A 26,002-nucleotide genomic window follows, 5' to 3' on the forward strand; every position below is an offset into this window, starting at 1 on the left:
ATTATAGACACACGTTCCTATTTTTCACATCAGTCACTTACACCAAACGATACACTTGAGCTTCTCCCGGTTACACAGGACAGTAAGCCTGTCAGGATTTCCAGGAAACAGCAGTCAGTACAGCTGTGCTTCCAGGGCCACCACGAAGCTGGCCGGGTACCAGACGCCGACACTTTTGGAAGAATGGCATCACTATATCACATGGACTCAGTATTAACTAGTACAAGGAGCACTGGAAAAAAAAAATGTCATTTACTCATTTACAAAATCCTAACTCAGTCTTGAACTGAAGCCCTGGGATGAGAGCCACCTCTCAGAACATCTCAGAGCGGTTTTCTGCACGTCATGCTACATCACCGCTCGCTGGTTCTGCGGTAAACTCACATGGCCTTCTAAGGAAAATGAGATAAAATGCAGCCATGTGATAATAGGCCTCTGCTACCAGGTGGTGGTGGGGGGGGGGGGGGTCACCTCCCTGTGGCTCAGTCCTGGCTCTTGTTGCTTTCGGCCGCATCTCTTCTCAACACTGAGAACACTGAGAAGGACGCCTATTTACATTTCCTCCTGTCATGCTGAATATGCAATGAGCCACACACATTAAAAAAAGAACCAAAACTATTTTAAAACACCACTGGGTTTCAACGAAGAGAATTATGGACACAACTTAAAACCTGAATTTATTAATAAGAAAAATGGTATGAGGGTAACCTAGGAAGGCTTTCTTGCAATTACTGAGTGAAAACTATTGGGTAGCTTTTTTCTATTTTGCTTTTATGACAATAGTCATCACACTAGTAGGGGAGACATTCCAAAGACATCTTTATATATGTGTGTGTGTGTGTGTGTGTGTAAATATGTATAGGTATGTATGTATAGTATATGTACATGTATACACACAGTGTGTTACTGGTTAAAGTAAATAAATGCTCTAAGAAAACGGAAGTCAAATACGAGAAATAGATATAGCGACAGCCTGAGGTTAAATTTTAGTTCTTTGTGGTGGCTACCTCTTGTTAGCACTTAATTAGAATTAACTCTTGGATTTTGAGGGCAGATACATCAGTAATTAGCCTTCTTCCACAAAAGACAGCAGTACCTTCAAAAGCTTTAATAAACCTAATGACATAATTTAGTGGACAGGAAAGAAAATGTGGGCCACATATTTGCAAAAATTACTTTCTTCTAGAATTTAAAATTTCCTTAAACATTTCACGTAAAATAGGTCATACTTTCCTGCTGACTGCATTTGAGAAATAGTAAAAACAGCATAAAAATTCTTCTAAACTTTCAAAATATCTGACTAAAAACAAAGATCCTGCCTTTAGGCAAGACGAGTTTACAATTCTGACTTACAGGACAAAAAACACTTCCTAAAACTTAGTTTATTTGTGTAATTTCACATAACGTAAGTTATAACAATGCATAATATGGATGTCAAAGTTGAATTTTAAAAATACTGTAAAAACTTTTCATAACTACCTTTCACAGATTTAAACTGTAACATTTAGCTGAACATGAAACTTTTTTAAAGAAGCCATAGGCTTTTGTCCAACTCAAACACTAGCACAGATTTTCAATGAATAAAGTAAAAGTGACAAAATTTATGAAATACTGTACTTTAAGGTCAAAACCATGAGGATACATCAATACTGTAGTTCAGTAAGGTACCCAATGGTCTAAACAGCAAGCCTGCTCCCAAAGTTTACTCCGCTTCTCCCTGCCCCCCACCCCTCAGGGATTGTGCTATTACTTCTTTTAGCATTTATGCCGGAGGGCCTTCTAGTTTCTTTTAAAATATACTTACAATACTTTAAATCACAACTTATTCTTAGCACAGATTCTCAAATCAAGAGAGAGCTCAGTGCATATTTTATGGCTATATTGCCATAATTTAGCCTTTATTTCAGAACTTCTGGGGGAAATTCTGATAATGAAATTTCAAGATGATATGACTATTTATAAAGAACTTTCCTCTCTGGAAATGATTTTACACTTGAGAGGTCATTCTCACCTCCCTGGCAATAAGTAAAGACATTATGAAATACAGTAAAACTTTGGAGTGGTCAAGCGCTCATAAAGGACATCACTGCAGCATGCACAATACTAGGTATGCGATGTGACAAGGCCGTCCCCAAGTGCTAAAGGAACCCCAGGATGTAGAGATTGTTGGGTCAAACTCATTAATACCAAGTAAGCAATGAAAATCACCAGGCAAAATGGTGCTCATGAAAGATACGAATTCAGAGAACAAGGCCCACTTGTGGCGCCTTCCTGATGAACTTTCCCCCCAATCCAAGGGTATTTCTGCCCTTATCTTCTAGTCAGTGATGATTGTGCTTAGGCTCGAGAGGTCTTCATGGGAAAGACCAGGATGACCGAAACATAATGACAGCCGACCCGTTTACCCCAACAAAGCTCACTTCACATTTTCAGAAATGTATCACAGAGCAGTCAAAAATCAAGCCATGAATGCAAGGGATGGGAAAAAACCACGCCTGTGAGCTGGTCCCTACCATTTGCAGGATGCTCCATCCTCCCAACTGCATCCTTTGTCATAATGAGTGAAAACAGCAAGAGTATTCAACCTGAAAGGCCAGACATGTCGCAGCAGCATTGAATAACTGCCTCTTTTTTCCCCCTTTGTCAGTGTAGGAAAAGGTCCCTTTCTGTAGCCACACGGTATAATAGCAGGTTCCTTTTAAAATGAAAAGTGAACAAGTTTCCCAATGTTGGCCTTATAAAGTCTAAAGAGATGATTAAATTCAAACCAGGCTGAGCTCTTAATCAGAGTTATTTCAGCCACTGATTTTTGTAAAATGAAGGGGGAAAAAAACCCCAATAGGCAATTTGCATTTGTGAGGACTGGCTTGCGGAACCCATCACTGTTTTCTTAAACACGTAACTGAATCTTAATGGAATTATAAATACCTTCATGAGGTTAATAATGCAGACATCCCTAGTCATATTTCATTCTTTCCATTTTTTTTGACCATTTCAAATATTTCAGTATTGTCCACTGAACTCACTGAAAACGATCCTTTGTGTTTATTCTGCTGATTTCTCTAGTGAGCCAGATGACTTTGACCAGGAGCTCCAAGTACCATTTGAAAAGTTAAGTCTTGAAAAAACCTTCGGTATTTTAAACACTTGATTAGAAAAAAGATAACAGCTACGTGTAGTTACCTAGCTTATGTGCTTTATGGTGTCTTTTCAAAATGAGAGTATAAATCGTTGTACACAAAATCAAAATAGTTAATATACATTTTTTTCTGGCACTTTCTAGAAATTAGGCGTTAAACATAAAACATCTTATAAATTTATATAACAAAAATAAATGTTTACATTTTAATTTTAGATAGATTACCTTAGGGTAGCAGTTAACTTATGAAATCTCACACTGTTAGTGTGGCAGCAGAGAGCATCAGAAATACACATTCAAGTCCGCAGCCCTTCAGAGACGGATGCCATGGCTGCCGTCCAAATATGTGGTGTGTCCCAACATGGAGATTAAGGCTCTCTGTTTCAGAGAAATGAGCTCTGGGCTAAAACAAGTATAGAAGTACCACAATGTTCATTGAAAATACTGAAAAGGCTCTGAAGAGTTTCAAATACTGGGGGGGCACGCTTTGACTAGAAAAATAAAATAAAGCATCTAAAAACGACTTCAAGTACTTTGGGAGAGGCTGCCGATGTGGAGTGCCTAAATCAGAAGGAATGAAGACCTAAACCTAAGAGGCAGCCCCGGTCCTGTCCACCTGCAGTGGTCGTTTTTCCAGGTGCGGCTCTTGGAAGAGGCCTGTGAGCTGACAGGAACCAGCAACCACAGTTTCTTACCATCTTAAAATCCCTAAGTGGAAGGCAAGGGCCAAGCCTCGGGGGAGAATTTTCTCGGAATGAACCATTAGAAATCGGAAGATTTCACGGGGAAGAAATATTAGGGGCAGACAGGAAAAAAAAAAAAAAAAAAAAAAAGAAAGGAAGAAAAACCTGGCTCTTCTGAATGGCAGTATTTTAGGCAGGTGGGGTCGTGGTTCTTGAACGCAGTTCTTCCTTACATCTTGGCTTTCCTCACGAATAGGATGAAACCACCGACAGCTGGGACCTTTCCAGAGGGCGAGGGTGCATGAAGGAGATGTGCTTGGGCGTGCGAGTGCCCCCTGCAGGCAGGGACGCACTCGGGTGCACTCGGTACGTACCTCACTGTTTCCGACCCTGCTAAACAGTCTCCACGTTTTCAATCATCTTCAGGTTACCGGAGCAGCATACAGAGTGTGGGTTGACAGAGCTTCTTGTTTCCCGCAGGAGTGCCCCCCAGGCGGCTGAGCCCTCCAGGCGGCTGAGCACACGACATCTGGGGTTGTCTTCGGGGCTGCTAGAGCCTGGTGATGTCTCTGCACTGCTGCAAGTCCCCAATGCTCTCATAGTCATTCTCCTTCGGGAGAAGGCCGCGGTGGCCATTGGTCTCTGGGGTGGCCTTTTCTTCCTCTCTGTTTAGAGCCTGTATTGCTTCATAATCGGGCTCGGGTTCCTCACTGGGTCTCACTGCTGCTGGAAGCATGCTACCGCTGTTTGGAGTTTTCTCGAAGTCTTTAACAGTCGCGTAGAGATCGTTACAGGAAGAGGGGGATCTCTGAGCGGCGCTCTGGATGGAGGTGTAGGTGGACTCTGGAGCTTTAAGAGACTGTCCTGATTTATTCCCTGACTGCCCAGGTTTATTTACTGATGAATACATGGCTGAGATCTAGAAAACAAAGGGTGAATTAAATAAATAAGCCTCAAGTTTGACTTCTTTCTCCCCCTTTACAGTGACAAGCTAGATATTTAGCACTATAGGCATGTGTATGCCCCTTTAAGATTTTTTTTTTTGCCAATTCTCCCCAGCTTTAGTGAGATACTATTGACACATAGCATATGTAAGCTTAAGGTGTACAACATGGTAATTTGATACACATATATACTGTGAAATGATTACTACAAAGCTTAGTTAACTCCTTTGTTACCACTATGCGTGTGCGTGTGTGTGTGTGTGTGTGTGTGTGTGTCTGTATGTGGTGAAAACAATTAAGACCTACTCTTTCAACTTTCAAGTATGATAGTATACCACTGTTAATTATAGTCACCATGCTCTGTATCAGATCCCTGGAACTTACTCAGCTTACAGCTGGGAGTTTGTACCCTGTGACCAACATCTCCCCTTTCCCCTACTCCCCAGGCCCTGGCAACCACCATTCTACTTGCTATTTCTAAGAGTTTGGCTTTTTTAGATTCCACATCTATGTAGAACATATAGTATTTGGGTTTCTCTGTCTGACTTATTTCACTTGCATAATGTTCTCAAGGTCTATCCAAGTTGTCACAGAAGGTAGAATCTCTTTCACGACTGAATAATACTCCACTGTGTGTGTATGTACATGTGTGTATACACACATTATATATATGTGTATATGTATATATTTAAAATGTATACACGTGGATATGTATCTCACATTTTCTTTATCCATTCATCAGTTGATGGATACTTAGGTTGTTTCCATGTCTTGACTATGGTGAATAATGCTGCTAAGAACCTGAGGGTAAAGGTATGTCTTCAACACAGTGATTTCATCTCCTTCAGCTATATACCCAGAAGTGGGTTGTTCATGTGCTAATCCTGAAGTACATTACTAGAGAACAATTATATATGTTCAACTTTGTAAGTGGACCAGTCATATGAACATAACCCCATGACAACCAGGTTCTATCTGGGTCTTCGGGAAGGAGGAGAGCAGGCAGAATGAGGCCCCCAGGACCTGACTACAGTATCATGTTTTACTCGATTTCTACATCAGAATATTTCACCTGGGGGAAAAAAAAAGCTCTACTGCTTTAAGGAAAAAGGAAGAAGACAGATGTTAGATGAATGGTTCTCAAAAGGCAGGCTTCGAACTGGCAGCAGCAGGATCTGGGTCCCATCCTAGAAGCACTGAATCAGAAACTCTGGGGACGGGGCCCAGCACTCTGTGCTGATTTTGATGCCCACTAAAGTGTGAGAACCCCCGAGTTAGACCGTTTGGTTCACTCTTTCTGCATCGAAGTGGTCTGAAAAGTAGCTCCTGGATTCTGGCTGGCAATCTACTTCTACCTGTAAAAGCCTCATTTTCCATTAATTTTCAACTTCATTGCATATTACCGGTTAAATAGACATTTACAGATGGGGTAAGTTTTCTCCAGTGGGAAAAATCTATTCTTATTTGCAACCAGCCAACCCAGAAATGAAATCTGGGGACAATTCCCTTACAGGGCCCTCTTTCCTACTGAAAGCATGGGCTGTTTTCCGGACACCCCTACTCAGTCTCATTAACATACTCCATATAACCTCTACTATCAAGAGGGATTTAATTTTCTTGGTAATGATGGTTTAAACACACTGATTAAGAGATATTTTTGTGTGTGTGTGTGTGTGTGTGGGGGGGTATTACTGTTAGAAACCACGGTTGGAAATAAGTAGAAATATCCTTCATTACCTTCATTGGCCATAATGATTGATTTATTCAAACACCCAGGAAATAAATGAACATGCCTCCTGACAGATGCTTGGCTTCCCAAGTGCGGAGAGATATTTCCTTGCTTTCACATATCTTACATACTGTGGATGAAGTTTCCAGCTGGCCTCAAAAGCGTCTTAAGACAGGCCTGCCGCATGTTAACTGGTCATTTGCATGAGAACTTTTCACTACAGGCTGGTGGCTCTGTTTTGCCAGGCCTTGACAATCTGAAGATTTAAAACCAGAGGAATCATCTTTGGGAAATTCTGCCATGCTGATCTGACCTGTCTAGTGAATAGTAAATTAACATTCTCACCTTAGAGATCTGAATGGAAAATTACTCTTGAAATGAAGAATGATAATTTCTTTGAAATTAGGAAGAATAAATCACCTGCTTTTCACAGTGAGGTGCAAACATATGGAACTTATTATCTAAAAGGTCGTCCAAGCCAAAAATGTGGACAGATTATAAAGGGTGAATCATGGATGACAGTGAAGAGGGGAGCCAGCAAAGTAGAAATGCACTCTGTGCCCTCAGGGGCAACACTGAAGAGGACAAACACACCATTTCCTGCCCTGTACCGATGAGGGGGGCACACTGCAGCTTCTCTCCTCAACTTTCCTCCCCACGATCCTGCCATTAATGCTCCGCTCTTTGCAATTACTTGGGTTTTCTTGGCCTTTACACTCTTTTTAAAAAGTTAAAGGCTCTTTCATTAACTTGCAACTTACTATTGTCTCTGGGCACGAGCCTAGTGTGCAGAGAATGTTGAGAATCTTTCATAAGTGTTAACATTTACAAGTCTTCTGATGTTTGGATATCTACCTTCTAGGACTATGATTTCCATTTCGTATACAGGTTCCTTTCAAGCCCTGCTGCTATTTAGTGTCACAAGTTTTCTCTTTTAAATTTTTTTTAACGTTTATTTATTTTTGAGAGAGAGAGAGAGACAGGGTATGAATGGGGGAGGGTCAGAGAGAGAGGGAGACACAGAATCTGAACCAGGCTCCAGGCTCTGAGCTGTTAGCACAGAGCCTGATGCGGGGCTCGAACTCACGGACCGTGAGATCATGACCTGGGCCGAAGTCGGACGCTTAACCGACTGAGCCACCCAGGCGCCCCTACAATTCTTCTCTTTTAAATCTCTCATCTTTATTATTTAGGCTGCAAATTGTTATGATGTTCTTATAAATTACCCTCTTCCTTTCCCCCATTTCTCTTCCTATAACCAACCCTTTCCCATCATTCTGTTAAATTGGGATAATTGTACTTAAAACTCATGTCTCAGTGTCTGTCTGGACTGGCTAACACTATAGTACAAAAATACCAAAATAAGTGACTTCCATAATTATTTTTTGTAAAGCAGCTTCCTAAAATGAATACATGTGAGTCACCGTTCTTTAATCTATGTTAAAAATTCATCAGTGTAACTAGGTCCTATTTTCCCAAACCACAAACAATGTAAGATTAGAAGAAAAGTAATTTAAATTTTTACATAGTCTCTATTTTAAAGGATTTGTTTCCAGACCTCTCATATATTCTTCTTTTTGGTCCCAAGTGGGATGGCCCTGGTGCAGTGGGGACAACAGACTGCTAGAAGAAGGTGAAGGTGCCACCAGGCTGGTGAGGGGCAGGCACAGTGGACACGGACAGAGCAGCATGTGAAAGAAACCCTTTGGAGGTAGAATTCAGGGGACCTGATACTGCCTGAGTCTGAGGACATAGAGGAAATGGGGGTGTCATGGATGATGCCCAGGATTTTGGCTTATATGAGCAGGTGGCTAGATGGCAGGTCCTTTCCCTGGGGCAAGAAACACAGAAGCACATGGGCAACATTGCCTATGGAAAGCTCTCTGCTCTTTGAACTCCCAATGGGGGATTGTAGTCTATTTCATTTTTTAATACTCTACACAAAGTCCTATGATGTGAGGGGATGTCCCTGCATATGTATGTCATTTTCCTACATGCACAAAATTTACCATGCTAGGAATTCCAGATAGAAGCTATATACAGCCAGATAAATTGAGGTGTTCAGCCCTCTGAGCCTAGCTTGATATAATAACATATATACCGGCTTATACGATTTTGATGCTTCACTGAAAAGTTTAGCTGGTGAATATTTAGCCCAGGTACTTGGAAGAAGACAGTGCTTTCGTTGGCTGCTATGTCTGACTGTTGCTGCAGCCTGGAATTGTACTTCCTGGAGTTAGTTACCTGCTCTCTGCCTCCATATTCCTCATTAAAACCTTCCCCCTCCACTTCCCAGGCTGGATTAAATTCCTTACACCCACCTGTTCCAGTTTCCTGTGTTTTCCAACCCATGATTAAGTGCCTTCGAAGGTGGACTTCCTTCCTGACTGCTCACTAAAGCTCTCGCACTTAAATCTCTCTCTTGTCATTCTATTTTCTCCCCTCCTCTTCCTATCTTTTTTTTCTGTTCCTTCTTTCCTACTCTGTTTCTTTCACTTAGATGACCTGTTCATCCTGTCTTCCTTTTTCTCCTACCATCTGCCAGTCACTTGAGCCACTATAAAGCCAACATTCCCAAATCCTGGCCTCCACACATATGCTTAAGAGTATTTCAGCTTTGGGGCGCCTGGGTGGCTCAGTCGGTTAAGCGCCCGACTTCGGCTCAGGTCACGATCTCGCAGTCCGTGAGTTCGAGCCCCGCATCGGGCTCTGGGCTGACAGCTCAGAGCCTGGAGCCTGCTTCGGATTCTGTGTCTCCCTCTCTCTCTGGCCCTCCCCTGCTCACACTCTGTCTCACTTTCTCTCTTAAAAATAAATAAACATTAAAAAAAATTAAAAAAAAAAAAGAGTATTTCAGCTTTTTCAGAGAAGAGTAACATAACAGTGCATTTATTCAGGGAGAAACGCTCTATTCTTTAAAGTTTTCTGGTTATTTAAAAAGCAACAAAACTCACCTCTTCTTCTGTGAGAGTCGGGTCCTCTTCCCGGGACTTGTACGACAATGAACTAAATCTCTGTTAAAACAAACACAGACCAAGGGAAGATATAGTTTGAAGTCAATAATCCAGCCTTTCTTTTGCATTTGTTTTGACACATCTATAAAAATGTTTCAAAAGATTTTTAGGGAAGATATTATTTTCTACAAAGAAATTATGTCAAGGGGTGCCTGGGTGGCTCCGTCAGTTAAGTATCCGACTTGGGTTAGGTCATAATCTCACGGTTTGAGTTGGAACCCTGCATTGGGCTCTGTGATGACAGCTCAGCCCCTCCCCCGCTTGCACTCTGTCTCTGTCTCTCAAAAATAAACATTAAAAGAAGAAACACTAATAAAAGAAATGCTGTCAAGCAACTAACACTTATAAACACTTGTAAAAAATCTATTGTGTTGGGGCGCCTGGGTGGCTCAGTCGGTTGAGCATCTGACTCTTGATTTCGGCGCAGGTCATGATCCCAGGATCGTGGGATCAAGTCACATGTCAGGCTCCATGCTGACTGTGGAGCCTGCTTGAGATTCTCTCTCTCCTTCTACCCCTCTCCCCCTCTTGTATCTATTGTATGATGTTTTTCAATACCCAGTAGTATTAAATACCCAATGCCCTTCCTGGTCACTGGTGAATTCAACCTTCAGGTGGGTTCTTAGCAAGGGCTCTGTGTTGGACCACCCTTGCCAGTATGCCCGGTCCCTGCTCGGCTGTTTACTTCCCACCTTCCCCTCCCTCCCCAGGCCCCAACACCTCCTCCCCCATCCTCACTCTTACCTGGTGACCTGGAGAAAACTGAAGAAATCAGAAATTTCTAGGAACTTATACCCTACCCCACCCCCATCTCTGCATTCACGAATTGTCCTTCCTCCCTGTCACCAAAGAACTCTTCAAGCCCCTCTTAAAGGTGATCCCCTCCTCTTATACAGGAGATCCTGCCCCCTCACATCTACTCATGAGACTCCAGCAAGTCTCCCATTCAGTTTATATCATCAGCTTTTCCCTCACTGTGAAATCATTCCCACCCACGTGAAACCATGCTGTTATTTCTCTGACTCTGAAAACAAAACAAACCAACCCTTCTTCCAGTTCCATCTATGGCCTCATCCCTTTATAGCAAAAGCTCTTAAAAGACTTGTCTAAAAAAGTTGCTCAAATAATTTTTCTCTTCCTATTCTCTCTCTAAACCATTTCAGTCAAGTTTCTGCCTCTGACACTCCAGGACGCCAATGTCCACCGTGTGACTAATGTGACTGTCAAACCTCAGCCCTCACCATTCCTGACCCGTCGCTGCGTTTGCCACAGTGGCCACTTCCCTGTCCCTGAACCTTCTTCACGTGGCTTCCAGGACACTGAACTTTCCTGTTTTTCTTTCCTATTTAGGTGTCCTCTGCTCGTTCCTTTTCTTTCCTAGGCCTTCCCGTTGTCATTTACACTCAATCAGTGATCTCATTCCCCCCTTAAAGCAATGTCATGGCCGTAAGAAAAAATTTCTGCTGATGACTTCCAAGTGTACAAATCCAACCCAGACCTTTTCTCCTAAACCTCCTCATCCATCCAGCCACTCTCTGCTGTTTCTACTCAGACATCCAGTATGTATCTCAAACGAAACGTGTCCAGCACCGAATACGCAATCTTCTCCAAAAACCTGCCTGCCTGCAGCCCTCTCCATTTCAGTGAATGGTGACTCCATCTTGGTAGTGGCTCAGGCCAAACCTGGGACTCATCATTATCTTTTCTTTCTTTCATCACACAGCTGGTCCACCAACCAATCTCTTGGCTCCAGCTTAGCTTCTCCCATTACTTCTGTCCTGTTCTAAGCCACCATCATCTCCTGTCTGGTCTGTGAGAATGGCCACCTGGTGTTCCTCCTTGCTTCTCCCCTTTACAGTTGAATCTGACAGTACAGTCAGGGGCATCTTTCCCAAAGAGTCATCCCTTCTTCTCAAGATTTTCTAACGACCCCTGTTTTATTCAGATTATGAGTAAAGGCCACATAGGATTAGGCCCCTGGTTACCTTTCTCTCTACTACCCTTTCCTCTCCAGCCACACCTGTCCTGCTCCTCTCCGTTGGACAGGCCGGACGAGCTCCAGCCTCAGGGCCTTCACACTGGCCATTCCCTCCGCTCTTCCCCCAAATGTATACAACTTATTCAAATGCCACCTTCACAGTAGGCATACCCTGACCACTTGATTCATAACTGTACTCACTCCACTTTCCAAATCCTCCTTATTTTGTTCTAATTTTTTCCCTATAAACTTTAAAGCCTTCTAAAGTGCCGTATACTTTAGTTTTGTATATATTTATGTCTCTCCCCACTAAAATGTAAGCTCCACTGGAGCAGGAAGTTTTGTTCGGAAGTTTTGCTCACTAGTGGATTCTCAGCACCTAGAAGATTATGTGGCACGTAGTAGGTGCTTGCAAAAATCTTGTGCATGCATAAAAAAATGAATGAATATTAAATATTTCAAGTTATCTGAGTTGCTTAAAATTAAGATTGTTTATATGAAGATGATGGGTTATTCATTGTTGTATTACTATTGATTCCCAGATGGGTATTTCCATTTTCTAATGGGATATCTGGAGAACCGCTTAGTGATAGTGGTTAGACAATTGACCTTATCTTTCAAGTGCTTATAAGTAAAAAAAACTTGAATTTTTTTTAGGCATAATAGACTTTAAATTAGTTTTATTATCTCTGGTTATATGAAGGGCAAAACAATAGACTGCACTTTTGCATTTATGACTAGGTTCATGAACACTCTTATTGGGGCTCTCAACAGCCGATTTGACAGATAATATGAAAAGTTGAAACGCATTCAGAGAATACCACAAAGAATGACTTACTTGGTATAACCTATATAGCCATAGCCAGGGTTCACATTTTGATCATAAACTCCAGATGTTTTTTTAAGGCTACAACTGTATTGACTGACTAACCCCTACTTGTCGTTCCCACCAAAACCTGAGATGAGAACCTTGCTTTTTCCTGTGGAGAGGACAGAAATCAGATAATAGTTGACTAAAGAAGACTGGGCCTGGTTAAATCCCAAGGAGACACTGACAACTGGAAATGTGAATTTCAAGTTATTGTGGCTCATACATCCAGTTATCAGAAACAGGTAAGGCCCGGGGATTGTTAATACATTTGAGAGCTTTGTTGAATATCTAACCTTAAGAGTTATTGGCTATTGTTTTGAAATTGTCACAAAATAAAATCTTTTACTTGATTTTATATAGAAGTATGCATATAATCAGATACAACCAGTGGCAACTGTGAGTCTGTTCCCTCTGTGTGTGTTCTTATGCTCTGACTTCTGGGATCACCATGCTGCTTGAGGCAGCAGCAAACAGAAGAGGCTAAACACGGGGCAAACAGTCTAGTTTCCATTTAAATTCCTGGTCTTCAAAATGAAGACAGTAATACTTAGCCCCAATTAGATAGGATGTAAAAACTGGAAAATATCCAACTAAGGGGCCAAGAGAGAAATATTTTACAAACATGAGTTTTTAGCACTTTATTATTTGGAAGGGTGGGGGTGGGGCGGGGAGAGCCACACACAGGTTACACTGAAGCAGCTTTCATCATTCAATGAACCTGAAAGTGTTTATATGTATTTCCCAGAATGATGTGCCAGTAAAAGCCCCAAGATCAGCTAGATTCCTAATCATGACAAAAGCACATGAAGCACAAACATGGGGGCCTACCTTGTTAGTTTCACTGGTCCCCTCTGTGGCTCCTTCGTCTCCTGTCTTGCTCTCTCTCTTCTCCTGAAGGTTTTCATTCTCATCCAGAAGTTTAACGGGGACAGGTGGTGGGGCTTCCTCTTCCAGATCGCATGAATTTCCAAGAACAGTCTCTGCATTAACACTCTGTCGACATTTTTTGTTTCTGTCCACTGAGGCATACTCAGCAAAGTCTCCTTGGGGGGCTTGAGGCCCCGGAAGCTCTTTCAAAGCGGAAGTTGACTTTGACCTGCTGCCATGGCCTTTCCCTGGGTTCACAGCTGCCGCCACCTCCTTAATTTCTTTCACAGTTTCATACAAGCAGTCCTCCACCATATTTTCTTGGGAGGAACTATCCTTGAGTACTTCATATGGCCCTTCCGTTCCCAGGCCCTGGTCCCCATCCACGGCTCTTGCGTTGAGCATCATGTCCACGGCGCTGTCAGGAGGAATTCTGGGCAGTTCCCGGCTCTGATGACATTTTGGCTTCCCCGAGCTGTCCTGGGAGTCCAGCAGATCTGAAGCTGAGGTCTGGACTTCCTCATAATGTTGCATGCAGGTCAGAGTACTGTCTTCTGAAAGAACTAAGGCAGCAGAAGTATTAAAAATGAGGAAAGACAATTCTTTAAATAATTATTACAGCGAATTGGATAATGCAAGGTTAGGTTAAATCAAGGTGCTTTTTATTGGAATCTAAACTGCAAATTACAGATGGTATGATTGTTACTTGATATTCTTATTTCAACCACAGTTGAGACTAAAACCAGCTATTACATCTTTCTAATACAATATTTAATAAGTTGTCTTGGCTATTAATTTGGTTCACAGTTACTTTCATTGCTTATTGGTGGGACTCTGGTAGGCAGAGTGCCTAACGTGACCAGAGGAAGAAAGTGATATTCCCTGGAGCCAGACCGTGAGTGGCTGGGCACCAAAATGGGAGGCATGTATGGTGGCCACCTTCCCTGGCCTTACCGGCCTCCTCCCGTTTGGCGGGAATAACTGGAAACCATTCCCTTTCAGTGGTCACTTTTGTTTGACAGACACGATGGAAACAGGGGGGCAAAAATGTGCCCTAAACCAGTGTAACAAAGGGACTGTACACCTGTGCCTCTTCCTTCCATCTCACTGCCCTTCCCCCTACCATTTCTACCTCACATTAGAAAATCCAAATGTGAAATCCTTCGATTTGCACAGAAATGTTACTGTGTGAAACCATTCAGTCATGTTTTCTGAGTGCCTACTGTGTGCCAGAGATGGTTGGAGTGCGGGGCATACATCAACAAAGCCAGCCCCGCCCTTCTGATACCTACATTGTAGTGAACAAGTTATTAAATTACTGTTGCTCTATTATATGTTCTTTATATACTATCTATTCTTCATGTGTAAGCATAAAAAGTATAAGTATATACGAATAAATGTGTACTAAAATAGGTATATTTATATTCATACATCTATCTTACATGCTCCTTATATAATATATAGTTCTTATATACGATATATAGTCTTTACATATGTACGTATGTGTGTGTTTATAACTTATGAGTTTTAATCTTTATTGACTAGACTGGGATTCTCTGAGACCCCTGCAGCCCAGGACAGTGTCTGACACAACGGCAGGTACCACCCTAGGTTTCCTTACTCATCACAGAGGGGTTGAACTTTTGCCCTCTGGCCCCAGACATGTGTCATGGTGGTCAGAGAACAAGCACTGGAGTCTGCAGATTCTGGGGTAGATACTGTCCCCCCCCCCCACCCCCCGAGTTTCCTTAGCAGGACACGGGGTACAGGACAACCTCCTACCTCAGGTGAAAGCACTTTGTAAACTGGACAGTGTGAAGCAAATGTAGTTGCTATTTTTGTCAGGGACAGCACTCCGTGCGTGCAACAGGCGGTATGCAGAGTGGATCCAGAGGTGTGCCCAGCACTCAGATTACCGATCGTCAGCACACTGACTGTGATCTCAGGCAAATTATCAGCCTCTCCAAGGCGGGCAGAATTATGGCCTCCAAAAGGTGTCCATGTCCTACCCTCTGGAACCTGTGTATGTGTGTGTTATGCTACGTGGCCAAGGAGGAATTAAGGATACAGGTTAACTATCAGCTGACCCTGAGAAGGAGAGTAGCCTGGGTCACCCAGGTGGGCCCAACGTAATCATGAAAGTCTTTTTTTTTTTTTTAAATGTTTGTTTATTTTTGAGAGAGTAGGGGAGAGGGGAGAGAGAGAGGATCTAAAGCGGGTTCTGAGCTGTCAACACAGAGCCTGATGTAGGGCTCTAACTCATGAGCCGTGAGATCATGACCTGAGCCGAAGTCAGATGCTGAACCAACTGAGCCACCCAGGTGCCCCAAGAGTCCCTTTAAGTGACAGAGTGGGGCAAGAGAGTTGGGGAGAGGTGTAAAGATGGAGGGAAAGGCTAGGAATCAAGAAATGCAGGCAGCCTCTAGGAGCTGAAACAGGTAAGGGAACAGATTCACCCCTAGAGCCTCCAGGAAGAAGTGCGTTTCTGCTGGTACTTTAAAGCTGTAAGTTAATACATTTCAGTTGTTCTAAGGCACTAAGTTTGTGGTGATCTGTCGAAGCAGCAATGTGCGGCGGTTTCTTCACCTCTAAGCTGTGGACAGTAACAACAGCTATCTTACAGGGAGTGAGAATATTAATATCAGTAATCTTATAGTAGTGGTATGGATGGGTTAGTATACAAACAGATCTTAGAGCAATGGCACAGAGAAACCAATTAATAAATATTAGCTTTTCATCCAAATGAGAGGACATTCACTAAAACTGGTAGAATACCAAGAGTGGGCAAGAACACATTTGCTAATTTTTGAGCTACGTTTTTTGAAATGTGATGGGGTCTGCATGGAAAGCTCGTATTTTTGCATAACTTACTGTCCCCATTGGTGAGTATTCCGTTCTGTTCACTGCTGGCAGGTGCATCTGTGGCCAGGCTAGTTATTGAGCGGCTGAACATCTCCTTGTCAGAAGGCTGCAAAACAAACATACCACATGAACAATCAGACTGCGGGCAGAGGAAGAGTGGCCATGGCTTTTTCTAAAAATTAAAACTGCAGCAACAAAAACCCAAATCCACTTAAACTAAGTGAAATTAAACAAAATTGAATTGCTAGTCACACTCTGAATGCTCATCAGCTACAGGTGGCTAGTGGTTACTGCAGATCAGGTACAGAACACTTCCATCACAGTGGAAAGCTCTATTGGACAGAATTGTTCTAGAATCTTCGGGGCACTGGGAATCTTCAAGACCATTTGCAGAACTTTCCACCTGGGGTCTTCAACTGGGCTACAGGTAGGTCATGAGGGATCAGTCCCCTTAGCTTAAGGTGAGAAGGTGGCCAAAAGTTTGGCCCAGTGCTGGTCAGAACTGACCCCAGCAGAGAGCAGCCGCATCCTTCCTTATACCACAGGCTCTGTAAAATGCTGTTTTTTTAAAAAAAATTTAATTTTAGGGGCGCCTGCATGGCTCAGTTGGATAAACGTCTGACTTTGGCTCAGGTCATGATCTCGTGGTTCGTGTTTGAGCTCCACGTCGGACTCTGTGCTGACAGTTCAGATCCTGGAGCCTGCTTTGGATTCTTTGTCTCCCTCTCTGCCCCTGTCCTGCTTGTGTTCTCTCTTTCTCAAAAGGAAATAAACATTAAAAAAATTAAAAACATTTAAAAAATTTTATTTTAGACAGAACATGTGCGCATGTGATCAGAGAAAAGGGGCAGAGGGAGAGACAGAATCTTAAGCAGACTCCACACTCAGTGAGGAGCCTGATGTGCGTGGGGTTTGATTCCATGACCCTGTTATAGCCTGAGCTGAAATCAAGAGTCAGATGCTCAACTGACTGAACCACCCAGGCGACCCACAAAATGCTATTCTTAAAGGCATGCCACACCAAGACAAATATGCCATCTGAAGGGAAGAGGCTTAAGTCTGGTCAAAGACAGATACTGTAATCGATTTCTGAGACTTTCATAACCAGCCAAGTCTCTGCTTTAAGGTTCACAAGAACAATCATGTTAAATAGTAGGTTTGCAAATCTTTCTCATTCTCACAAATTCTGGATGCTTGGAGGGAAGAAAGTCATTGAAGGTTTTTTCTACTGGGCTCGAATACGGAGATACTATAAGGAATAAACAAGTAGTCAGAAAGCACATGTTTCTTTAAATGCCCAACTGGTTCCATGTAGCAGCCTGAATTACTGCTAATGTGACCTGTCCCCAAATCCTTCTCGCAGAATACAGTGTGCATGACCCAGGAGGCCACACTTGGACTATGTTCCAGGATTCCACATGGAAATTCTGATACAAACAGCACCAGAAGCTTGGCTAGTTGGCCTCACAAATTCTCTGGCTTCTTACTGGGAACCAGATAATAATAATAATAATAATAATAATAATAATAATAATAAAGCAAATAGCTCATGCTATGTCATGAACCCTTAACTGAGAGTCCGCTGTTTCAGTTTCACGCTGCTCCTGAGTGAAGGGTGCCAGGAGGTGGGTCATTGCATTAGGACGCCAGGAGCTTAAGGTGCAGGCTCTCATATCCCAGAAAGGTTGCACCCAGACAGGAGTCAGGTGTGAGGGGGGGAAGCTCCCAGGTCGGCTCATCACAGCATAAGTACCCATCACTGCTGAAGCAGCATAACCTCGGTCCTAGCCACCACTTCTCCTCTCAGCTTCCATGAGAAAATGCCCCCAGAGGAGCCTGGAGTGAGCCTCCCTCTCTCTGTAGCACAAGGAGCAAACTTCAGGACACCCCCATGCCCCTGGATCTTTTCAGGCTAGGCTTTAGTGGTGGCCCATCTGGGGCTTAGGAGGGAGCAAGGATGTACAAGAGCTGGGATCAGGGGTGGGGTGCGGAGGCGAGGCTGACTTGGGGGGCTTCTTTGGCCTAACTGGCGAATCTGCAAGTTGAATAAGATCGAGCAGCTGAGAGAGAAGCTCTTAAAGAGAGCCGGGTGGACGGCTGTGGTGGGTGTGTGTGAGCTCACGTACCACGGCCCGTGTGAACACGTGCTTTTGCGTGCTGTCCCCCACACGTTTGTAGAAGAGAGGCTGTGCGGTTATTAGTTAAGGATACGGCACGGGAACGGCCTGCGTTTTCCTTGGTCCCCCGTGCCACTACCTTCGACCTCGTCCCTGACCCTGGGCCACGCAGGCATTGAAGGTCTACAGCAGGAGTTCTCCCGCTGGGGCACGCATCAGAACCACATGGCAGGGGGGCTTGCTGATGGCTCCCTAGGCCCCGCCAGGGATGTAGCAGCACAGGGAAGGAATCTGGGAGGAGGACAGAGACAGAAGCCCTTCCTCTAGCCCCAACCAGCACCAAGGAGCACGGGGGTGGTGATGAAAGCCAGGACCAGGGACCTACGTGTGGGAGAAGCAATCGCAGAGCTACCCCCCATCTCCCCCACCTTTTTAAAAAACATTTGTTATTTATTTCGAGAGAGAGAGGGTGCACACGTATATGTGTGCATGGGCTGGGGAGGGGCAGACAGAGGGGGGAGAGAGAGGATCCCAAGCAGGCTTTGCCCTGTCAGTGCAGAGCCCGACATGGGGCTCGAACTCACAGACCATGAAATCGTGACCTGAGCCTAAACCAAGAGTTGCACAGGGCGCCTGGGAGGCTCAGTGGGTTAAGCATCTGACTTCAGCTCAGGTCATGATCTTCCCATTCATGAGTCTGAGCCCTGCATGGGGTTCTGTGCCGACGGCTCAGAGCCTGGAGCCTGCTTCACATTCTGTGTGTGTCTCTCTCTCTGCCCCTCCCCTGCTTGCACTCTGTCTCTCAAAAATAAACAAACATTTATAAAAAAAGAGTGGGAGGCTTAATCGACTGAGCCACCGAGGTGCCCCTCCACCCTCTCGATGCCACCACAGCAGCGATCTGCACTCTGTGTGCTGGACGGGGGCGCTGTGCACAGCTGAGAAGTGGGGTTGACAGCCAGAGACTGGAATGGGGGTAAGAAAGAGGGCAAAGGGAGAGCTGAGAACGCAGAACAGCAGCGGGTAAGGTGTGCGTGCAGAGGAGGAGGCAAGGACACCCCAGGGGCTCCGGGAGGAGAGAAGCCCCAACAACTCCAGCCTGCTTGGGATACCAGAGCCTTGCACGCCCTTAGGGGTGGGGGGTGGCGACTGGGCCCAGAGACGCCTCCTGGTAAGCTCTGTCTGCTGGCTGCCTATTTCACATCCTCTTCCCGACAGCAGATTTTGCCTGATCTTAAGGAATTATGTCAGCGAACGGAGACACCTTCTCTGTTTTAGCACCGCCATGGGGCTCGAGCAAGACCGACGAAGTCAGCCCTGCGAATACGGGGTGGCCCCCTCCCCAGCTGCTGGAAGTGCTCAGCCAGATAAGGGCATGACCCCGACACTCAGGCTGCTCCTCACCAGGGTGGGTCTAAGAGCCCCTTGTGGCTCGACAGCACCCCACGTGACAGCTGTGGAAACCCAGCCGGGCCGCATCGAGGCCGACGGGGGTCCTACCTTTTGGTTAGCTTCATGACCAGCTGTTACTGGTTGAACTGGATACTCCCCAAATTTCAGAGGTGAAGTCCTAACCTCCGATACCTTAGGAATGTGACCTTATTTGGAACAGGGTCCTTGCAGATGAAACTCAGTAAGATGAGGTCACATTGGAGTCCTTACCAAACGAGGAAGCTTGGACAGAGACATGCAGAGGAAAGACCACATGGAGAGACACAGGGAGAAGACCACGCGGAGCGGCAAACCCCCAGAAGCTGGGAGACAGGCCTGGAACAGATTCACCCTCCAGGCTCTCAGAAGAGCCAGCCAACCCCACTGATACCTGGATTTCCATTTCTGGCCTCCAGAACGTCAAGACAATACATTTGGTATTGAAGCCCCACTGTTTGTGATCCTTTGTTATGCAGCCCTAGCAAACCAATACTAGGCTGGAGCTGGGCAGGGGCTCCCTGCAGTAGGTTGGCGCGCTCTCAGGATCCTTCTGGCAACAGCACGATTGCATCCATTTCTGAAACTCTCCCAACCAACCCGGCTAATTGCACAGGCCTCTAGCCACACTGAGTAAGAGTCCCTCAGAGGGAGGACTCTAGGCAGCCGGTTAACTCTGGTGAGCTCCTTCCCTCGGTTTCCCTCAGGTTGCCAGCTTGTGGGAACACACTTAGATAAGTGGCCGGTGTTCGAAAGCACACACAGACATGTGTATATGGGCTCACCACGTTCATCAGGTTCTCGTGGTCCCCGCTGTGCTGTCTCGGCTTCTTTTCTCTGAAATGGAAGAGAAAACATTGCTGTAACGTCAAACGTGCCGTCTAAAATCAAACAGACGCTCCCCTTGGCTATCCGAATATTTGTCCACATTTAAATCTCTCTTTTAGGATCCTGGTTTGTTTTGCCAAAAAAGCAAAAGCTGGACCGTGACTCCATCACTCCTTTGCAGGCGTCAGGGTCTGAGGGGGGTCAAGTCACAGGATGAGACCAGTCACCTCTCTAGCTCTCTTTCTCCCAGAGTAGAAAATAGAAGTTCACAAGAGGACTGAGGCACATTCCTGAGCAGAAACTTGTCTCGACTCTAGAATACTGGAAATAATTTTACCTGTTTTTTCCTTTTTTAAAAGAAAATCCAGACAAACTCAGAGTCGACTACCCAGTGCAATGGGACTGGGAAAAAAATGAAAGAAAATACAAATTTTGGCACGTTGGGAAGGATACATGCTCTCAGGATGAGTCATATGTACTTCCAGTCTATGGAAAAGTCCATCGAATAAAAATAGAATTTATTTTTACTCAGGACAGTCTAAGGAAAGCCATCCGTCCTAGAGAATACATGTCCCATATTTGTCAAGGCAACAGTGACGCCTAGTGGGAGTGTAAATAATTACAGGCAGGCCCTCCCTAGTCCAGGGGAGCAAACTCCACCAGCCTCTATTTTTGCACCTTCCTGAGCAGACTCAGATCCAGCTGTAGAGCTCCAGGTCTAAACTGGGAGGAGACTGGAAGGCTACTTGGTTGGGAGAGTCTGACTTTCCTCTTCTCGACAGACACTTCAGGGTAAGAAGTCCTGTCAGATTTGTAAATGACCCTTGTTGGGTCTCTCCTGAAGTTACTGAGAGGAAGGTTTGGAGGTAGACTGGCTGGTTTGCTCCAGCCCCACAGCACCAATCTGCCAGGAGGCTGCATGTATCCTTCTTATTTTACAAATTTAACATTTATTCATTTTTGAGAGAGCGAGAGAGAGAGAGCAAGCAGGGGAGAGGCAGAAAGAGAGGGAGACACAGAATCTGAAGCAGCCTCCAGGCTCTGAGCTGGCAGCGCAGAGCCTGACATGGGGCTTGAACTCACGGACCACGAGATCATGACCTGAGCCAAAGTCGGATGCATAACTTACTGAGCCACCTAGGCGCTCCTGAAAAGTATCCTAACAGCGTCTGAACACCTGGGAAATCACTCCCAACATGTTAGAAAGACCTTTGGTTCTGAGCAAAGAGCTTTTATTTTGGGGGGGGGGGTACAGACATCCCAAATGAGGGAGACATGGAAGGGGAGAAGCAGCATAACTCTAAAAACAACCAAGATGATTATTTCGTCTCTCTTCTAGGAAAATTAATGTTTCTTAAGAAATTGCAGTTCTAGATCACAAAACTTGAATGGTCCTTTCAAACCACGTAATAGCAATTATAATCAGTAACTGTCAAGTGGCAGCAAAGAGTATCTTTCATGCACATCATACTAAGATTTCCAAATGTCCATCGACAGGAAAACACAATATAAATTTTAACAACGATGTGCTCAAAAGAATGGCAAAATTTCATTTTGGGAAGTTTTGTATACAAGGGTTCTCCCAGTTGCTCCTGAGCAAAATCAAATATGGATTTTCATTCGATGAATACAAAAAACGTCCTGAGGTGCTCTGCAGCACAGAAGCTAGTTAACTTTAGAAACACAGGGGTTTCTGTGAATGTCTGTGTAGCGGGATTCTGTTTATAACGTTTTTCCTATGAAGAGTCTTCTGGGCACAGGGAACAGGTTATTTCAAGGTTCCGGCGGATACACAGGAGATCTCACCTGTCACAACTGGAGCACAGAAAGACGAGGAAGCTGATGAGGAAGAAAGTGACGAGAGCCGCCAAACTGCCCCACAGGACCACCTGCATCTGTCCGCTGCTCAGCATGCTCCCCGAAGGTCCCATGGCGGGAGCAAGAAGTGGCACAAGCTGGTGGGTCAGTCAGTCCTTCACAGGTGGTAACATGGGCACAGAGTGCTTCGTCCTCCTGCGGAGAGACCAGTGTGTTTTGAAACAGCTTCTCACGTGAAGTGACACAATCTTGTGATTAGTGCATGTCAGGAGGAAGCCTCAGAGCAAAGGCAAGGATGTGTGTGCGGGATGCCCTGCACTCACCTGGACACCTGGCTCTGGGCAAGTCCCCTCTGTTGTCCAGGCCTTTGTTTTCCTAACCTAAAAACGTACAGTGGGAATGCACGAGTACCCAGCAGTGCTTGAGGCAATGCGTGGCTTGTTAGTTTGCTATGTTTGGGGACAGATTCTTAATGTCCTCAAATAAAATTCCAGATAGTCCATAGCAAGTAAGTGCTTATTTGGATTTTTTTTTCCCCCAGAGCGGTGTAAAGCATTTATTATAGCTTTCACAAAAATGCAGTTCACATTTCCCCACCTATCTCCTTAGCTCCCAAACCTACTTTTCTTCGAGAAGGTCTAAGGCCAATACAATTAACGAAAGAGAATGTCTTTTATTCACTTTCGTAACAGTTATCTACTGTGAATATGTACCTGTTTTCAGGGCCGGCTCTCACTGCGCTTCTGCGAGCCCTCAGTAAGCACATTTTCAAACGAACAGATGAAAGTATGTGCTAAGAATACATCACCAGCAGTAAATAAGACCTATTTATAAGCAACTACAAATGAGGCATGAGAGCTGTATCTAGTACATTTTTGGACCTGGCATGTCCTGGGACTCTTGTTATAGGCTTTCCTCACTGAACTGCTACAAGACGGTGAGAAGGCCCTGCTCATCCCCATTTTTCAGACAAGGAAGTTGAATGGCGGAGACACTGAGCAAGTTCTCCTACGATGTCACAGATGCTAAGTGGCCGGTGAGGATATGAGTCGAGCCATTTCTGACTCTAAACCTGTAGTCTTAGCCCCGTGAGGAAGGTCCTTCTCAACGGGGGTACAGCTTGCTCCCCATCCCGGCGACAATGCTTCCAAATGCAAATGGCCACATGAGTTCTGGGAAATATTTCAAGAGTGACAGATTTTGAAAAATAGAGCCATATACCAAAAATTAATGATTGTCATGGGAGATACAGGCTTCCAGTTATGGAATGAATAAGTCATGGGAATAAAAGGCACAGCAGAGGGAATACAGTCAATAGTACTGTAATAGCGTTGCATGGTGACAGATGGTAGCTACAACTGTGGTGAGCACAGCATAACGAATAGAAATTGAATCGCTATGCCGGACACCTGGAACCAATGTAACACTGTGTATCAACTATACTCACATAAAAAGAAAATGTTTAAGTTTATTTATTTATTTTGAGAGGGGGATAGCAGGGGAAGGGCAGAGGGAGAGAGGGAGACAGAATCCCAAGCGGGCTCCACACCGTCAGTGCAGAGCCTGACATGGGGCTCAAATTCATGCAACTGTGAGTTTATGACCTGAGCAGAAACCAAGAGTTGGACACTTACCCTGACCGAGCCACCCAGGCACCCCTCAAATAAAAAAATGTAAGAAAAAAAATTTTTTAAGTTTATTTATTTATTTTGAGAGAGACAGAGGTAGCGCAAGTGGGGGAGGGGCAGAGAGAGGGAGACAGAGAATCCAAAGCAGCCTCCGCACTGTCAGCTAGGAGCCCGACACGGGGCTCCAACCCACGAAACCGTGAGATCATGACCTGAGACGAACCAAGAGTCGGACGCCCAACCGACTGAGCCACCCAGGCACCCCCTCCCCCAATTTTTTTGAACAATTAACTCTTGTCAGAGGGGCCTCGTTTATAGAACGTCTGCTTTGCTCAGTTCTAGAATATCCCATCTTAAAAGGAATAGCCTATAACTTAATATCAAGTTTCACGAATAAAGTAAGCAAACTATTGTGTTAATGAATCAGAACTCAAAAAACTTTTTTGTCGTGCAAAAGACTGTCCACGTTTACATTTTCATTTGCTTCTCTGAAAGAGCCATAACTGCATTTCGGGAGCCCTGCGTTGTCCGCATCCAGCCAGCGCCTGGAGGGCTTAGGGCCAAAGAGGAGCACACCTTGAGGGCTTGGAGAACAAAAACCATTTCAGCAAAGGCAGTTGAACTGGACCGGATTTTCTCTGAGTGAAACACATTGCATTTATCTGCATATTTAAGGTTGAAGAATAATAAAAAGCTGGAGAAAAAGAAACTTTTGTCTACAATGTATGCAGACTATTCTTGATGAAGTCCATGTTTTCCTTAGGTCCCTGAATCAACACGAACACTTCCTAATGCTCTGTAAATATAGAAACATACAACTTAAGGTGTGATAGGGACCGTCTTCCTATGTCGGTTTGAAGTTGCACCTGCAAACACCACATGCGTGCAGTAATGGATGGTCAAATTGCTCTTGTGTGGTTGCCCCTGGATGGCTCCCACCGAATGAAAATGACCAGCACGTCTCTCCTGATTTGTTGAGGCAATGAATAATTTACTTTAAATTTAGACTACAAATTGGTACCACAGTTACTAAAATATAGTCAAGCAGGCACATAAATCAAGGCGACCTATGAATACACAGGATATCAATTTTCATATACAGGTCCGAAGGATAACACGGTTTAGGAAACACAAACAAAAGGTATCTGTTGCGCAGGCATTTGTTTGTTCCTTCCTTCCTTCACTCATTCACTCATACAACAGATTTAATCAATGTCTATTAATAAAGTGCCAGATTCCTAGAAAATAGTTTGCTGTGTGAATTATTCAAAAGCCAGATATCCATCCAGGAAGCGAGTGTGTAATCTGTAGGGCCTTTCTCTATTTCTGTACACGTTTCCTTCTTTTCTCGCTCTCTCTCATCGGGGAAAGCCGGTAGAATACAATGAAAACATGTGGGGTGCCCAGCCTACCAGCACAGTGTAGGGAGAGAGAGGATGAAAGCGGGTTATTACGAGATACTGAATAAAAGATGTAACTCAGAGAAAATGTGTCAAAGCTCCTGGGACTCTCCTTCAACTAAAATTTGTTGAAAAGCTACTGAAAGGACTACTTTTAGGTGGACAAGAATCTCCCCATGGGAAGAATGATCATCATCATGTTTCTGAGCCAGATACATTGTAATCCCTCAGGATGGGGGGCTCCTGGTTTTTGGGCCGCGTCCACCTCTCAGAAACCTTGAAGTGAAACTTGACAGGAGGACCCGAACACCACCGGTCGCAGCAGGCCTGGCAGAGTGCAGGGGTTTACACATACATGACCTCTGACTCTCACTCACAGCAGGACCTCCCGGGTGGGTTTATTCCTATTTCAGAGGTCTGCACTCGTAAATTCTTCTCTCCTGGTCTCTTCCTTTCTCTGGACTTCCATTTCCAAATTCTCTTGCCCATTCCTTCTCTGGTCATCTCCTTAAATTTTGGTGTCTTATCTACAATTAAGACAGGACTGTCCCCCCGCCCCCTGTGCCTACCCCCCACCCCCCCGCATGTGTGTAGATGGGCTGCCCCCTCCTGCACAGATGCACATATGACTTCCATGTTCTTTTTTCTTGGTGGGGATGGGGAGCACAGGCCTTGTGTGGATGGTCCAGGGCTGTC

At 44.6% G+C, this 26,002-nt stretch overlaps 1 protein-coding gene and 1 long non-coding RNA gene across 2 annotated transcripts in view; one reads left to right on the forward strand and one right to left on the reverse strand.

Moving 5' to 3' along the window:
- Positions 1-4,422, forward strand: part of LOC107179654 — a 63,624-nt gene extending 59,202 nt beyond the window's left edge. The window contains exons 2-3 of the long non-coding RNA XR_001510315.2: positions 4,079-4,188; positions 4,303-4,422. This is a non-coding gene — a long non-coding RNA (uncharacterized LOC107179654). The remainder of the gene's footprint in view (positions 1-4,078; positions 4,189-4,302) is intronic.
- Positions 1,869-22,473, reverse strand: PAG1 (phosphoprotein membrane anchor with glycosphingolipid microdomains 1). Its single transcript, XM_007073795.3, has 6 exons — positions 22,267-22,473; positions 20,418-20,469; positions 16,097-16,193; positions 13,187-13,788; positions 9,450-9,509; positions 1,869-4,741 (listed from the first exon to the last, which is right to left on the reverse strand). Exons 1-6 carry the CDS (start codon positions 22,389-22,391, stop codon positions 4,373-4,375), a joined length of 1,305 nt encoding a protein of 434 aa, XP_007073857.1. The 5' UTR covers positions 22,392-22,473; the 3' UTR covers positions 1,869-4,372.
- Positions 22,474-26,002: the final 3,529 nt, after the last annotated feature.

This window comes from Panthera tigris, chromosome F2 (genome assembly GCF_018350195.1).
Source record: "Panthera tigris isolate Pti1 chromosome F2, P.tigris_Pti1_mat1.1, whole genome shotgun sequence".
NCBI lineage: Eukaryota > Metazoa > Chordata > Mammalia > Carnivora > Felidae > Panthera > Panthera tigris.

Excerpts from the sequence above, each read along its gene's own strand:
- PAG1 (XM_007073795.3), bottom strand. The coding sequence starts at position 22,391 with ATGGGACCTTCGGGGAGCATGCTGAGCAGCGGACAGATGCAGGTGGTC. Across the intron at positions 20,470-22,266 it reads CTGTGCTCCAGTTGTGACAG|AGAAAAGAAGCCGAGACAGC; the intron begins GTGAGATCTCCT and ends CTTCCATTTCAG. Across the intron at positions 13,789-16,096 it reads AATACTCACCAATGGGGACA|TTCTTTCAGAAGACAGTACT; the intron begins GTAAGTTATGCA and ends CTGCTGCCTTAG.